General features: G+C 37.3%; 1 protein-coding gene across 4 annotated transcripts in view; it reads left to right on the plus strand.

The window, feature by feature from the left end:
* LOC111924161 (macrophage mannose receptor 1-like) overlaps positions 1–17626 on the plus strand; it is a 60756-nt gene that overhangs the window by 22298 nt on the left and 20832 nt on the right. For all 4 annotated transcript variants that reach the window (XM_086859216.1, XM_023920248.2, XM_023920246.2 and 1 more), the window contains 8 exons: positions 704–850; positions 5398–5580; positions 8500–8657; positions 12075–12188; positions 13485–13600; positions 15029–15177; positions 16607–16806; positions 17380–17504. In XM_086859216.1, coding sequence (XP_086715342.1) covers positions 704–850; positions 5398–5580; positions 8500–8657; positions 12075–12188; positions 13485–13600; positions 15029–15177; positions 16607–16806; positions 17380–17504 — 1192 coding nt within the window. The remainder of the gene's footprint in view (positions 1–703; positions 851–5397; positions 5581–8499; positions 8658–12074; positions 12189–13484; positions 13601–15028; positions 15178–16606; positions 16807–17379; positions 17505–17626) is intronic.

A 17626-nucleotide genomic window follows, 5' to 3' on the forward strand; every position in this document is an offset into this window, starting at 1 on the left:
AGTACTGATGCTTGTTATGTAGTATAGTGGTGTAGAGTCAGAAATTAAAGAAAAAACATGCTAAGTTTATTGACAGTATGTCAGATCATGAGAAGTTTACCTGGTTTACTGCTGAAATTTCTTCTGTTCTGCAGGTTCTACTTTTCTTCTAGGTGTTTTTGTTAGTGTTAATGCTAACCAACTACAGCAAAAAACATACAAATATTCTGATATTGTCATGCTGTTTAGACAAATAAGCAGGAAGTTCACATCAGCAAAATAATTGCTTATTATTTTTCTTATATCAAGTACAGAATTTGACTAGCTTACAGAACAGTTTTTTTTTCCTAAAGACTGTCCTCTGGACCTTAGACATTCTCCATTTAGAAAAGGAAAAAAATTCAAAGAAAAGAAACACATACACTGTAATACCTTCTACCAGGACATGGAACATGTGAAGAAGCTGTTAAATTATGAATTTTCAACTTATGGCTGCTGTGGAAAAATTAACTCTTAAGGGAATGAACTTCCCCACTTCAGGCTAAAGGACTGTGGACTACCACAGTTGTCTATGTGTTAATGCATTTTATGGTTGAAGAATAAACCAGAAGGGGATATGAGAGTTGGGAGTGTAACCATGTTGTGCTTATACTCTGTTGCTGAGATTTGTGGTGGTAGTTTTTTGGTTTCTGTTTTTCATTTTGTTGTTTTTTTTTTTTTTAAGGCCATCCTTCTCCAGAACCTGGAAAAATCTGTGGTGCATTGAATCCTGGCAAAGGTGCTAAGTGGGAGAGCTGGGAATGTGATAAGAAACTAGGCTATATTTGTAAACGAGGAAATGCTACTTTAGAATCTTTCATTATTCCTAGAGGTAGGTTTGGTAATAAACCCTCAACAAATTCTCAATGAACACTGTTTTTTATCTCTAACTGGAATAGCTGTCACTGAATGTGGTAAAACCAAGCAAGGGACTCTGTAGACTGTGGTTTGACCAAGATTTCCTCTGAAAGTGAACAGTGTGTTCTTCCTTTTTGCTCTGGCCTCCCTGTTTCCTGTGTAATAATCCTTCTTCAATAGTCTTGAGTTCTAAATTGTAAAATTTTGTCCTTTTTTCCAAAACCAAGCAGAACTGTCAGATTCTGATTATAAAGTAATAAAAAAAGAATTTAATGTTTTTAAAATGATGTAATCATCTGAAGACCCATGTACACAATGTACACAATGAAACACAATGAAACTAATCCACTTCTTCCTGTAATTTTTTCTATTTATGAATTGTAAGTAGTATGTAGTATGAATTGTACTATGTAAGTAGTAGTAGTATAAAATGTACTATGCAAGTAGTAGACTAGAAGAATTTTTTAAAATTCTTTTGAATTAGATATTTTTAAGGCATCTATATGTCATATAAATCTAGAAATACTTATATAGAAATATAAAAATAGCTATTTGCATACATATAAAAGCATATACAATTCTTTATGAAATTATTTAAATTATATATGCAGAGACACTTTTTCAGAAGAAATGTAATTCTGGAACTTGCCTTATGTTCATAAGACATATATTCTAATGCTTATATATATATAAGCATATATATAAGCATAAGAACTTATGCTTCAGTTCATATGAATCAGAGATAAGATTTATTTTGATCTCTTTCCTTATTATCCCTTTGTGTAATATAAACATCTTGTAAATTATTTCTTTGCTTCATCACTCCTTCTTTCTGTTCTTTCCAAGTTCCTTTCTTTTTCCAGGACATACCTGTATCTTTTAAATCCACTGATATTATTTTGTATGGACTTTAGAAGCAGAAGGCTAAACTGGAACTAGATTTCCAGTTCATTTATTAATATGCATCACTACTTGCAAAGCAGACGTTTTGGAAAATCAGTGTTTGATATTTGCCTTAAAAAGCAGTTGGTGTTTTTTTAATATTTTTTCTGCTTTTGCCAATACAGAACCAATCCTGTTAAAAGCAGTTAGGACAGAGGATTCTGCCCCATTTGTTTGGCTTTGCTGCTAAGAGAAAAAGCCACAAGAATGAGCTGGTGTGTTGTTAAGTAGATATTGAAATTCATATTAATTAATTAAATAGATAATTTGGTATTGAAATCAAGTAAATTAATTGTCTTAGCTGAGAAAGACTTCAGTGCACGTTTAAATAATTTCTTAATTTAAGATGTAAGTTTTGTTTGGATTTGTATACAGGTGGTATCCAAATAGTTTTATTTATATAGGTTGTTTGAGATTGTTTGGCTGACTGCTGCTCAGCTTTTCAGGTTTCTTACATAAGTTCTGAAACACTGATGCCTATAAATATGCTATCAGTTTAAGACTGGTTTCTCTATTATTTATATTATTTAAATTTAAATACAGAGGTTTTTTTTTGAGGGAGGTGTGTGTCTAATGATCATTACTTTCTTTTAAATTTGGCTTTTGTTCCTAACCCCCACCCTTTGCTTTACCAGCAATTTGAAGGAAGAGAAAAAAGTTTTCAATTAAGCATAAATTGCTGAGTAAACACTGTGGCAGATAAACCAGAGATTGGCAGTGGTTTACTTAATAAAATATTTTACAAAATGTCCCACGGGAGGAAGTAATAAAAGGAGTAAGCATGGAATCATGCAAGGTGTTAGGTGCCCTCAGCTGCTAAAGGTGTAAAGGAAAAGTCATGGCAGATTATGTTTTCCTGAGTTAAGAAATAAATTAATGGCAAATTCATACATGTACTTAGTTGTTCATCTGTCACCAAGCACAAAGAAATTTTAACCCTGGAAGTTATAATCATGTCTAAAAGGGCAGTATGTGGGACAGAGGAACATTTTACAACAGAATGTAATCATGCTTGTGCTCGAAACAAAGGCGGGAAAAATCTTAACAGAATATTTGTTTCCATTACAGATGGATTTTCACAAAGGAAACATCAGCAGGATTGTTTTGCGTTTTTGTTTTTTGCTTCTTGTAACAAAATATTTTTCCAGCAGGGGGCCACATCATGTTGTACATCAAAGTATCTTCGGGCTACAGAACACTTGTTCTGTAACCCAGCAAAGTAAATTATAGAAATGTATTCAGGTCAAATTCTAAATGCTGAAAGGAAAGGCTATCTATCTTCCTCCACCAAGTGATTGCCAACATAGATTTCATCCCAAACCAAAAAAGTGTGATGATCTTAAAATAGTGTTTCCAAATGTTTCTTTAAATATTCAGTTAGAAGAAATAAATTCTCTTACTGTAATTGCTGAGATGCTGTGTATCTCTGTCTTATCAGACCACATAGCATGGATCTAAGAGAGAAATTTGAATGTCTGAACCATGAGACTAACTTCAGCTTTAGACACACAAGCCAAGCACTGTGAGATTTTGCAGACTTCAGAAAGTCAAGCTCACAAGAAAGTCAGCTTCACAAGAGTACTTGCACTCTATTTGAGGAATAACTATTCTACAGCTACAGGCCAACAAATTTATCAGCTTGACATTTGGAATAATATTGTTTACACATTAATTTAATATTATCTTTTACCTTTTATTTGTGATAATTTGCTTTGCTTCTTTTGTTTAAGTGAAATGATGTCCAGGGAGTAACACTTATTTCCATAAGGATGAAAAAGTAAACTGGATGGCTTTGAGTTGTCTAGTAGTATCTTTAAAAGTAGAATGGGGAAGCACCAAGTTAATTTTTGCTGAGTAGCTGAAATGAAGAACTGAAGAGTTTCTTGTACTAAGAAATCCCCAGCAATGTAATTCAATAAGACTTAAACCAAAGAAACTAGAACATCAACAGCTTTTCTTTTTTTTTCTTTTTTTTTTTTTTTTTTTTTTTTTTTTGTGTCCTGCAACAAGTTCCCTGGTGTTACTGGGTCTACAAGCACAAGTTCTGCTGCCCTGCCATACCTGCTTATCTGCTTTAGTGTTCAGTGAGTCATATTGTCACAGTCTGCATCCCCTTGAAAAAGAGATGTTCACGGACTCACTGAGGCATAAATACCTTTGTGAGCCTCTCTGAGGCCATGTCTGAACTGGTGATTTCTGTTCTGTGCAGTGTTTGCAGTTTGCAGAAGGGTATATTGAGTGTTCTCTGATTTTTGACAAAGCACTGTAAGATGCATATGCTCAGAGCTGAGACCAGGTATAGGACAAATTTGGCGGCTGTCTGAAGCATCAGACTAACATCTAACATCTTCCACAGCAGTGCTTGTCACCGCTGGGCTCTCTTGTTTCTCCCAACAACACCAAACATTCAGTTTGTTTTCCTGGCGTTCCCCCACCCTCTGTTTCCCTTTTCCCTCTCCTCTGGCAGAATTGAGAAGTCTCTGACCAAGCATTATTGAGCCCCTTGTCCTGGGGAAAAAGTTTAGTTTTGCTAGAACTTTGTGGGAACAGGCTAGCACTTTTTAGATTCAGATCTGAATGGGCAGGTACTGTTTATAATAGAAATGTGTGTTGTGACACAAAGTATCTATTAATCATCACTGTAGTCCAGTTGAAACAGGATACATGCCCGAAGCATGGGCCTGACTGGTCATGAGTTTGGGTGTCTACTTAAACATTTCTACAGAATATATCCCACTGTTAAACAGACACATTGCTTCTTCTTCTGACATATACAAGTTTTTTTGCCAGCAGAATTTCTGAAAACCTGCTGTCCTTGTTCTACTCTATATTGCTAAACCCATCTGCTGATTATAAATAAAGAGCTGCAAGAATCCTAATTTGTTTCTACAACAGCAATACTCTGTTTATTATATGTTCGAGTGGCACTCCTCCCAAGGCTGAATTGTTTGCTGAACAGCAGTGTTCTTGTTGGCAATACCCTGGTGCTCTTCTACTGAGCTTCTGAAAGCAAGTTTTAAGCATAAATCATTTAATTTGTCAACATAATTTTCTCAGTTAAGCTGCTGAAAAGGATTCCTAAAAGCAGTAATCTCCTTTGGGTTCTCTGATTCTTATTCTCAGTTATTTATTTCTGTAGTTTAGCACATGGGCTAATGCATAAAGTCCCTAAGTTTTTGGGGAAAATAATTACTCTCATAAATATGTATTGTAAAATCAGGTTCTTAACATATAGCATGGGGGTTAAAGAGAGGTGCTGACATCAGTGTAGAAAAATTATAAAGCACCACTCTGCAGACCTTGCATTTTAGTATGCATGTATGCATACATAACAGATAAAACTGTATTTTAATTTTATTTTCTCAAGTTACAAACACTTGTTCTTTAAAAACAATGTGGAAGTTTCAACTTTCAATTATTCATGTAGATTTTTATCGCTATACATATTTGTCATCTCTGCTGTTCTTCTTGAAGAAAATATATGACTGAAGTTTTTTTGTTAAATATTTTCTGATGTGATGTATAGTCTTTACTTAAGAACAGGATTCTGAAACTTTTCATGGCAATTTTTCTTTTCAGAGACTAATGTGCCTATTAGGTGTCCTGATCAATGGATGTCATATGCTGGTAACTGTTACATAATTCACAGGGACCCCAAAATATGGAAAGATGCCTTAACATCTTGCAGGAAAGAGGATGGAGATCTGGCGAGCATCCACAATGTCGAAGAATACAGCTTTGTTATTTCTCAGCTTGGGTACAGTGAGTATTTTTTCATAATAACATATATATATATATTTACTGAGTAAAGAAGGTGTTTTGAACATGTCTTACCTGTTAATAAAATGAAGAGACTGTTTAAAAATAACTGTTCTGATCACAGATTGGAGAAGGTGTTAAATTTTCAATTTAAAAATCAGAGGTAATAAAAACAGAGAATAGGAGCACAAAACCCAAACAGACTTTGCTTCCACAAAAAAAGCTGTGGTGATGCAAATTGCGTTATCTCTAAACTCCTGTTTCTTAGGGTCTGCTTCTCCTTCCTTTCTCCTTTTATATAGGTTAAATGAATTTAAAACTTTTCATAAGATAAAAGGATTTTATGATTGATCTTCAAAAATAGATGGGGGGAAGCAAAATCTGCTGGTTCAAGACAGTTTGGGATCTGTGCCCTGTTATTAACAGTGCCATGTCCTTATGTTTCAAGTCATGTTTCTCCTGAAAAAGAATCCATCTTGTCCCAGTACATGGATTCAGATGTGCCCCATATCAAATACAGTACTTACGTGCTTGGTTTCTGAGCACACATTTGAGCTGCTGCAAGGCAAGTTAGTCTACAGATGCAAGATGTGTTCATGAGGAGAATGAAGCTGTGCTGACTCTGAGGCAATTTCATGATTGCTGTTGCTTTACATGAACCTGCTTTTGCATGGAGGAAATGTTTTTTGTGGGAGAAGCAGGTTCACACCCAGGTGTGCTTCTTTGCAGTGACTGATCCTATATGTGCTTTCAGTGCCAGGCAAAGACGAGTTTACCCTTCACTGGAAGTGTGGCCACGCACTTTGAGCTGCAGCATAGCAGCAGTCCTGGAGTGGAAATCATAAAACAGTTGATATACTTTACTTTTGTGTCCTTGCTACCTCCATGGCAACTTGTGCTTACCTTCACATTCCTGGAAGAGTGACTTGGTTTTTCACAAACAACATGAAACCTTTACTCTTAGGAAAGGTGGGACTTCTTGATGAGACATTAAGATATTTGATAGAAATCAGGTTCTAAAGGAAACTAGTTGTATTTTCACCTTATATATGTGAAGTAGGTTATTGCATAGTTTGACACCTCCTCCAAAGTCCTTTCCTGAACTGATTGCTGTTGTTTTTGTAAAGTTGAGTGTTTTTGAAAGGCAAATAGTCCTGAAGGAAAGCAGGCTTCTCACAAATGACACACTAGTTGCAACAGACTGTTTTGAAAGCATTCTTGTCAGAGGAGTAAAATTGGTACATCTAAAGAAGCCTTTTACAACAGTTTATGAGTGTATCACATTACCCTTGTTCACCACTGAGAGGAGAACACCGTGTATTGCAGTGCCTAGAGAATCTGGTCTGCATCAGACCACTGCTGTACAGAAAGAACAAAAGTTTATCTTTGTGCAAACAATTCACAGTCCCATGATAAAACAAAGGAAGAAGGGGTACAATGAGATGAATATTGTCGTGATAGCTGAGCTTTTGTTGGCATCACCCACAAAGGAGAACTTTAGAGAGGAACATGAAGAATAAAGAAGTGCATTCTGGATGTTTACACGGAAGTCCAGCATGTGATAGGGCACAAATGTGGCCCAGTGCATGACTGAGAATGGGAAGCAGCTTTACAATTTGCTGGAAAAAAAAAAAAAAACCTCTCTTGGTGTTTAGTCATACAGCTGTAGAGATGACTGCAAAAAAGCAGCAGTTCAAGTGAGGAAAAAAAAAGTTATATAGGAAGAGACTCCATAGATTTGCTTGGCTTATTTAGATGGCTTTGATGAAGTTATTTTGTTACAGAATGTTGTTTACTGTTTGTATTACCTTGGTGTGAGCCCACCACTGTAGGAGCTCTGGGCATGGACAATGCCTCCTCTGTGCTAAATGCTCAGTAAAAGTAGACAAAAAGATTTTAAGAGGTAACTAAACAAGAAATAAATTAAAGAGCAAGGGTGACAGTGGGCAAGGGGGGAATGAGAGCATGATGGACAGTAGAATAAGAACATTCAGTGTGTTAGTGGAAGAGAATTTAAACAGGGTGCTGAAATGCAATTTTGGGGGACTTCTGAACATAAAACACAGTTTGCAAGAAGGGGGAAAGGTGTGATTTTGGAAATGGAGCCTGAGAGCCTGTGAGTTTAATGGAGGAGAGGTGGTAAAGAATTATGGATGAGCTACGAGGGCTGATCACACTTAGATGCAATAAAGGCAGGAGAGTCAAGGGAGATAAGGAGAAAGGATGGAGGGTTGACTCTCTGTCATTCAAGTGACTGGCTGGGAGGGTGATATTGGCAGTATCTTGGTTAGCCAGAATGGAAAGCCTCTCAGAAACAGACAGTGTGAAGTAAATTCCTTGACCAGTCCTGCGGTTTCCCTTAAGCCAAAAGCCAACAGCTAACTCCTTTAACTGTAAAGTGAAAAAAATCCAACAACCACGGTCATTTCACTTTACTCAGAAATAAATAAAATATAGGAACACAGATAATGGGAAAACTTGGAAATTTCAGCTCTAAAAGACATCACTGGGTGTCTTAGCATTAGAAAATAGGACATTCCTTTCTGCACTATACTAAAAGTAGGGGGGAAAGGGGAGCTAATTTATTTGGGCATTTGTTCGTATCTTGTTACAAGTGTTTTGAATTGGAAACCTAGTTGTGTTGCAATACAATTCAGAAAAGGGAGTATTTTGGTCATTTTCTATGAAGCAGAACACCCTTATTTTATTGCCACTTTGGGGAGTGGCCTTTCCTGATGACTGGAGTGGGTATATGAGAATCAGGCTGAGATTCTCATGTAAGAATATGAGAGAGAGAGGTTCTATGAGGCTGAGAGCCCTAATTTCCTGACTGCCTTTTCAACTTCCTGAGAATTAATTTTTTCTTTTCCACAAAGACAGAAATTCACATTATGTGACAGGAATGTTAATTGTATGTTTTAGAACCATCTGATGAGCTGTGGATTGGGTTGAATGACCTCAAGGTTCAGATGTATTTTGAATGGAGTGATGGAACACCTGTCACCTACACAAAGTGGCTTCGTGGAGAACCCACTCATGCAAACAACAGACAAGAGGACTGTGTCGTTATGAAGGGAAAGGTAAAGTCACATAGCTATTGACCAAATTGTCTTATAATGTAATTTATCATTTGGGCTTTTCCTATGCAAGAGCAAATAATTAAGATAACTTAAAAAATGGGGATATTACCTATTGAAGCAGCCTATTGTAGAGTCAGGAATTAATTTTATGAGAAAAGATCTCTGTTTAAGGTTACCAGAAAATTTCACTGTTTCCCCCAAGAAGCAGACAAGTAGTAGCAACTGCTCCCCAAGATCCATATTTTTTGATTTCAGTTTGTGCATGTGGACTTTAAAAATAATCTTATAATTACACTGAGAAGCAGATGAACATATAAATGTGTTTCTCCAGGAAGCTAAAAAGACATTTTGGATATGTGTGGCTTCTTATGTTTTGACTGAATATGGGATTCACATTTAAAAATTGCACTAGGAATTTTTATTGATGCTAGAGAGAAATGCTCTCTTCAGAAGAAAATAGAAATCTTAATTTTATTTTTCGTGTCAAAGTTATCAATCTTGAAGGTGGTTTAGATTTTATGCTTATATCTGCACTGCACATGAAAAGCTGTGAGAAATGTAGTAAAATATTTAGCAGTGGCATTGCTGAAAGCCTTTCCTGAGTGACTGTATACCTACAGTTTAAAGGCTGCTTTGAAAAGGCTGATTTCTGGAATCTGGCAATGGTCAGTGACCTAGGAGCATCACAGGAACAGAGTGGTCAGTGACCTAGGAGCATCACAGGAACAGAGGTAATCCCTGGCATAAAAGTCAGTCTTTGTTGATGCTGTATTTTTTCCTTTTTGTGATAATTAAAAATATTAAGCTTACCACCTCCCTTAGAGTTTGCTTATTTTATCAGGAGGGAAAAAAGTGTGTACACAAACCATAGGTATTTTCTTACTTTGCAGAATTAAAACTTGATGGTTGTACTTTTGCTATGCTTTTGGTGAGTGCACTTATAAATTGAAGAGGAAAACTAAGGTTTTTTTCCTCAATTTCCTAGACACTCTATTGAGCTCTACCTGGAGCACAGGCTCTCAGTCAAGCTCCAGTAGGCTTAGTTTTCTCACTTGCTTCACTTCAATGAAGTCATCAACAGCAACCTTGGCCTGTATGCATGCACCTGGCTCATGTGTCACCAAAATTCTGGTGCAGAAACACTCAAGTTTAAAGGTTGAGTGTAGCAGGAGAGGGCTGAGCCAGCTCTGCAGCAGGAGAAATTAGTAAGGCACATAGAGGAGTCCCTATTAAAAATCAATCAAAAAAAATCTTCTCTACTGTATTAGTGGGCATACTCTGGTGAGAAGAGTGTAAATGTATATTTCTTCCATGTCAGCCATGCCATGGTGCACATGGTAATTGAGCCAACAGTCTTTTAAGGGTGTGAGAATTGTTGTGCTGTGTTGTCTGTGCAGTGGCTGTGCCAGTGCTGGTTGAGATGATTTGCCTATCAGAGTTATAGGGTCAGACAGTGGAAGGACACTCACAGCTGAGTGCTCCAATGTGAGAGTCAATCAATTGAGGCTCCAAATGGCACTATGCTTCAGGGACTTCTATTCTGGTCAAGGCTGAAGAATTTGCTCAGGCCTGGGAGGTGAGCAGGGCAGCTGGCCTTGGTGCATGTGGGTGCTGAGTGTCTAGGAACACACACTTGAGGTCGTGTCTCACCTACCAGCCTGTGCCCTTTGGCTAACCCCATCTGTTGGTGTTAAGGTTTATGATATTACACATGGAAGTATTGGTGCAGGAGGCATCAGAGGAAGTAAGAGGCAGACAGGCCTCATTTTGTGGTTTGAGTAGTGCTTTAAAAAAGTATTGGGATAGTTCTTGATATTCATATTCCCTAGATATATTTTTTAAAATTTATATATTTTTACAGTCTTTTGGAACACATAGGGAAGCTGAAATTCACTGGTAAAGCTGTGATTCTCATTAAAATTACTTGACTGCCTTCAAACAAGCATTTCAAGAAAAAAACAGGAAGGAGCAGAACCTGTTTTGTCATTTTCTGAGTACTGAGATGGTGGTTTCTGGCCAAGCCAAGTGTTATGGAATTTGAGGAACTTAGATTAAGGTTAAAATTTTCTATTTGTGTACAGAAGTTGGCATCCACTAGATTTTAATTTTCTGCAAATCTAAGTAAGTCACCTGTGATGGTCTGAATTCCAGTATGAGTTATATTTTTCTAGGAAATAGAAACCTTAGTTTCTGTTTCAAAGTTAAAGGAAAGACAGTTTGATTGCTTCTATAAGAGTTCAGGAGAAAGGCAAGGCAAGTAGGGATTGCAACTAGCCCTAGCAGTATCATCTGGTGCCGGGCACCAACAGCATGGTCTGGAGTCGGTTCATGCTGCTCCACAATGCCAAGACCTGGGAAAAACTATTGTTGCTCTACCCTACTGTTTTCTCCCCCTCCATATGGCCATCCATTGAAATCTGCTGGATAAAGAAATGGATAGAAAAATAGGAATCAGTGCTATTTATGTCCTCATTCTCACTTTGTAAAGTGTTATTTTGTCAGTAAAATTTTGAAGTTCAGGCCAAAGCACTGGGTTCATTTACAAGGAGGCAACAATAGTTACAGATATATGCAGTGGTGTGTATGTGTTGAGGCAAATCTGTCGACAGAAGATGACCTGACATTTTAAAAGAGACCCAGCATTTGGTTGGGGATTAAAATAAAATTAGTTTGAGGATGAAGGCATCAAAGCATTAAGATCTGGGCCCACTGGTCATGTGCTGTATGCCCTGCTAAAACTGCAGCACTCAGTGCAGCCAGATAAGCCATGATCATTGCTCAGAAATACAGTTTCAGTGGCAAGCTTAGTGCTTAATGGTCAACAACCACCTGAAAATACTCAGTCTGAATGGTGATCCTTGACTTTGGGAAGGGAGGACTCTATCCTCTGTTGGTCCAGGCCTTCTCTTCCTTCACACCTAACACAGGATCACTCACTACAGAAGGATCTTGGTGTCCTTCAGCACTGAATACATATTAAGTAAGACTTATATCAAAACCTCTGAGGCCCTTTTAATTCCAAGAGCAATACATAGATATACTGATGGCTGTAGCTATAAATAAAAGCAGCAGCCTGCTGTTCCTTTTTGCAGCTTTAGAAGACCCGGCGTCCTTTCACTTGCATCAGTGCCCAGAAACAATATGGAAAACATGATGTAGATTTTGGCTGAAGAAATTCTGTGGAAGTTGTACTAACTCACTATCTCTTGGAATCAGCTGTCAGCTGACAAAACAGTGCATAACTATAAGTTGATCTTCTCAGTTTGTTGATGTTTACCTACCCAAGTACATTTATGTTTCCATCATTGATACTTCTAATCAGTCCTAGCAAAAAATTATTAAATACTTAGAAGTATAAGACAGTTTTTTTTTTGAAGATTAAATCCCAATTGACTGAAGTTCTGTTTGTGTGTTCAGGATGGATTTTGGGCAGACCATTCTTGTGAAAAGAAAATTGGCTACATCTGTAAAAGGAAACCTATGTCAGATGCTCCCACAGAAGAGGAAACTATTGACATGGGCTGCCAGAGAGTAAGTGAAGAAAAAGCTGTCTGATCTGAATAGGCTGCTCAGAATGATAAAAAAGAGAAACTGTCACCTAGGTGACAGAAAACCCAGAAAAATAGGTTTTCTGTTTCATCATAATCAGAAGAGTTTGCCTTCTCATTTCTATGGCAGATGGGGTAGGTGATATACATGACTAAAGCTAATCTAAGACAGTTATTTGGCTCTTGATACTCCCTTCATTTTTCCAGGACTTAAACCAAATCTCAAACCTGCTATCCCTGCAGCAGACCATTTATCTTGATTGGCATTCAATCTTCCCTAAAGAGTTTGCCTGTGCCATCAGCTGCACTTCAGCTCTAGCTACAGCTTTCTACAGAATTGTTCACAGCAGGAAGGGTGTCCCTGTCTAAATACTGTTCTCAGGGCTTTGCTGTGGTCTCTGGCAGTGCTCTCTACTTTGAACAACTTATTGGCCAAGTGGCCAAGTCAAATGAATCTATTGTGCTTCTTCTGAACTGTCAGAAGATCTGTTGTTTACTTGCTAGCCTTTAATGACATGACACCCAGTAATTACAAAAAAACTACTGATATTTATTATGTGATAGGAAAGCTTATTGAGTATTTGTTTTCCTTGAAGAAATTGTCTTTTCTTCCCAGTTTGTTTTACACAGCCTTAGAGAAAGTATTTGATGATTATTCCCAGCATTTGTAAAGAGTATCTAGGATCCTTACAAGTGTTAAGAGGAAATAAAGGGTTCCTCATGTTTATGGATGTTACCATTGTCTACAGAATGAAGTGCATGCTTGTAGAAAAAAAATGTCTCTCAAAAGTGAGAAATTAAAAACCATCAGAAGAAATTTTTTGTGAACTGTGACTGGTCACAGCAACCTTCTCTGAGAGCAGGTTCCTCAGTAAACAATATTTGAATGATAAAACTTTTCATATTAGCTAAGAATAAAACTTGTTTGAGGTGTCATTCCCTATCTGAAAATTCAACCTGAAGTTTGCTTTTCAAGACCATCCCTGTGATTGCATGATGCCTATGGGCTGGTTATAATCCTGTTCTTTGTGCAAAAGGTGCACAGAAAAGCCTCTCATCCCTTTTTGAGTGGAATACACTGATTGAAAATTTATTAGATATGAAAAATTGTTTTGTGAAACAAAATTCTAAAAGGCTTTGATCCTGCCTGTTCCCACTCTGACCTTTCTCAGTTACACTGGTTCTTTGTCTAGTGGTTAGGTAACGGTGGTATAAATCAGTTTTCTGTTTTGTTGGTTCCCTTTCCCTTTCCTACATGTGATCACATCTATTTTGACAGGGCTGGAAAAGACATGGTTTTTATTGTTACCTCATTGGAAATACATTTGTAACATTTTCTCAAGCAAATCAAACCTGTGGAAGGCATCAGGCTTTTTTAGCAACTGTTGAAGACAGGTAAGTAAATGTCTACTTGTCTGAGCGGGGTCACTTGAGGATTCAGCTTCTAGCATCACATGCATATCAGAATAAAGTCTCTGATGTGGGCAAAAATGTAGCTTCAGAGGACAGCTATGTGTCAATAAAGAACTGTTCACAGTTTTTACATGTAAATTCAAATCCAGGAATCTGGTTTATACTGAAAGTAGGTTATGGCAGTGAAATCAGTTTTGATGTAGGTGGTTATGTCAAATAAAAAGTAGAACTGTATCTTCTACTTCTTAATTGCGGTCACTAACTTGAGTGAGGAATACAGAATCCAATCTTTATTATTAAATCAAGTAGCTTTAATCTCAAAAACAGATATGGCTCTGAATTCCTTTAAAACGGTAGTACAAATGAGCAAGAGGATAGAATTTTCAACTATCTGCTATTTGAACTGAGATACTTTTTTAAAAAATTAAGTGAGAAATCAAATGATGTAAAGCACTTGGTACCTGAAAATCTGTCACAATGCAGCCAGGGCTCAGTATATACAAAATTTCTGTAAAAGAGGTACACTTTAATTTATTTGAAATATAGGAAATATAGAAGGTTTAAGAAACAAAACATTTTTCTTGCAGATGTCTTGATGCTTTACATAATCTTATTTGTTTCTATATAATCAAAGTAGTTATATTCTACTGTGAAAGCTCCAGCTGTCATGAATGGTAGCTCTCTAAACAGGTAGCACTGCAGCTGCCATAAAATTGTTTTAACATTAATGTGGCCTTCAGACCACACCTTGTTAGGGGGAGACATTTTTTTTATTTGCTCTGATTTCTTAAGAGCTGTTTGTCTAAACACCACAGTGAACTATGACAGACTTTGCCTCTACATAGGCTTGTTTGCTAAATATAATTGTCTTGCTTAATCATTGGATCTAATTTACGGTGTGACTTTGTTTTATAATTTAGTATCATACTACTTTAGCTTCTACTTTTTGTAGCTTTCTTCAGTAATGCTGAGGTTCTTTTTTCAGATTGTCTGAAGCAAGAAGTAATAAAATACAGGAGTGCTAGAAACTCACAAAATACAGTGGTATAAAACATAAGACATGTCAGGTTTCTTCTTTACCACCAGTTTCCTCTTGGTCCATGATTAAGCCACATTATTCACTGGGCATCTGAGAAGAAAGCAAAACACACTGATATGGAAGCTAAAAAAATATCTATTATTTAATGGTTTTGTTATAGTCTTTGCTAAAGAAAATCCATCCAAACTATGCTTTCAGGAAGGTGCAGCAGTAATTCTGAGAAAATAACAAGCCTTTCGGAACTTTAAAAAATAAATTATTTTAACAGTATGAATAATATAAATAATTTTAACATAAATATAAATATAAATTTAACATAAATATAAACAATTTTAACAGCATTAATTTATTGACTGATTTATTTTAAACAGATATGAACAAGCCTATCTAACCAGCCTGGTTGGGCTGAGAACAGAAAGATACTTTTGGATTGGACTTTCAAATGTAGAAGAAAAGGGAATGTTCAAATGGGCTAATGGTGAATCTGTCTTATTTACACACTGGAATTCTGAAATGCCTGGTAGGTATGACTCTGTGTTGTTTAATGAGTTCAGCTAGGGAAATGAGTCGCTCAGTGCTTGAAGTTTTTTCTTTAGCACTGTCTTGGTGACATAATGGCCAATGGCTTTCAAATACATCCAGCTGCTTTCCCCAGGAATCCAGCACGGTTGCTAAGTTGCTGCCTAGTGCTGAAATGAGTTTTTGGTATGACTTTGGGAAGAAACTTTACATTGAGATCAAGTTTCTGATTTGCAACTGCTCTGGGGAAGTCTGTGTCCGTACTGCTCTGGAGGAGCAATCTCAAGTGACCGTCCTTGCGAGTCCTGCCTGTCCAGCCATATCTCATGGCTCACTTGTTCACTGCACGTTCTGAGTGTGCGGGATCACAGATGCATGAAGCATCTCTGAGTCCTAGAGAAGATGGGAATGTAAGGTAGGACAAGAGGGCCAAAATGCAGCAATGGGAGGTCATTTAATCTCTGACATGATCACATCAGAAAGGGGGTGATTGTTGTTGTTCAAAGTTCTGGAATGTTGCATATGCCTTTCAGGAGGTCCTCTGATTCTGTTTAATTTCAGTACCTAATTGCTGGTTTGAATGTGTCAGGTGAGGTGGTAAGGCCATGTAGACCGTGAAGCCAATAGTAGGCTTAACTACCTAGTTAATTTTGAAAATTGTAAGTCAAATTAAAAAAAAAAATCGAGAAAGTAACTCTAACCACATCTTCAGTTTTAGGGGAGAATTTGTTGGATCCAAGGCTATGATCTAGCTAGAGTTAGTCACTGTAGGTGATTTGGTATGAGGCATAATTTAGTATGTCAGAGTAGATGAACTAAGATTTTTTTGTCTTCTTTTAAAATTCATTAATTAGAACCATAGAATGACAGAGCAGTTTGTGTTGAAAGAACGTTTAAAGATCCCCTAGTACCCACCCCCTGCCATGGAAACATTCCCCTAGATCAAGTTGATCAAATCCTCACCCAACCTGACCTGGAGAACTTTCATGGATGAGTCATCTACAACTTCTCCAGGCAGCAGGTTCCAGTTACTCACTACATTCATAATAAAGAAATTCATTCCTTATGCCCATTCTGAATCTACCTTCTTTCATTTTAAAATGGTTGTCCCTTATTCTGTCACTATAAGTTCCAGTAAAAAGTCATTCTTCATCTTATGAGCACTCCATAGATATTGAGTAGTCATGGTAGTGTTTTCCTGGAGTCTTCTCTTCTTCAGGTTGAACAGCCCCACTCCCTCAGCCTCTCTTTGTGGGAGAGGTGTTACAGCCTTCTGATGACTTTTATGATTCTCCTGGGCACCTACTCTAACATTAGAAACATTTTTGACTATGTACAACAACTTTATTTCTGCCAGGATAGAATATGAAATTTTCTAGCTTCTCCTAACACCCTAAATGGCATTTTTGTGCATTCCTGTTTACAATCAGGAAGAAAGCCAGGTTGTGTTGCCATGAGGACTGGAATAGCAGGTGGATTATGGGATGTAGTAAAATGTGAAGAAAAGGCAAATTTCATATGCAAAGTGTGGGCAGAAGGAGTGACACTTCCACCTGTTCCCACAACAACTCCTATTCCCCAGTGTCCAGAAGGTTGGGAATCAAGCAATCATATTAGCTTCTGTTTCAAAGTAAGTATGCTCATTATTTCTGCGTTAAGGTAATTTCTGTTTGCTTCACATACATGTGATTAGCTCAGGTTGTCAGGGCATGGTGCTTATAATGGCAAGGTTGCAGGTTTGATCCTTTTATGGGCCATTCACTTAAGAGTTGGGCTTGATGATCCTTGTGGGTCTCTTACAACTCAGAATATTCTGTGATCCCAATAAAAATTGGTATTTTTGTGTCCTACTGTTTCATAATCTTTTTTTCACATTATATATAGAAGTCTCCCTCCTTTCTACTGAAATGCTCATGGGTTTGTTTATTCTGTTAAAGAATAACCTTCAGGTTTGACCTTCTGTTCTTAATTTCCAGTCCTGTTAAGCTTAAGGTTGTTGTCTTGCTCCTACCAGCAATGCAATGCACTAACTTGACTTAAAAAGTTCATTCCAAGCTGTGTTTCACAGAGAACACTCCTAAGCCCTGTACTCAGAGTTTCTGTAATCCCCACAGAATACAGCTGTAAATTAATTGCTTTTGGGTAGCTAATATTTCTTGATCTTGTGACCTATATGGTCTGTTTTGTCTGATGGTCTCTTTAGCCTTTTTCAAGAGCAGAGCACAAGAAGACATGGCTGGAGTCGCAGGAGTTTTGCCGATCCATAGGAGGAGATCTGGCCTCCATTAACGGCAAAGAGGAGCAGAACGCGATATGGCGTTCCATCGCGTGAGTATCCGCAGCCTGGCTGGTCGGCAGCTCACTCTAATTAGCCTCCTCATCTTTCTCAAATATTTCTTCTTAGGTGTATGTGTTTACTTCTGTATAAGCCAGTCTGCATTCTGTATCTG

Source organism: Cyanistes caeruleus, chromosome 1, assembly GCF_971803275.1.
Source record: "Cyanistes caeruleus chromosome 1, bCyaCae1.hap1.1, whole genome shotgun sequence".
NCBI lineage: Eukaryota > Metazoa > Chordata > Aves > Passeriformes > Paridae > Cyanistes > Cyanistes caeruleus.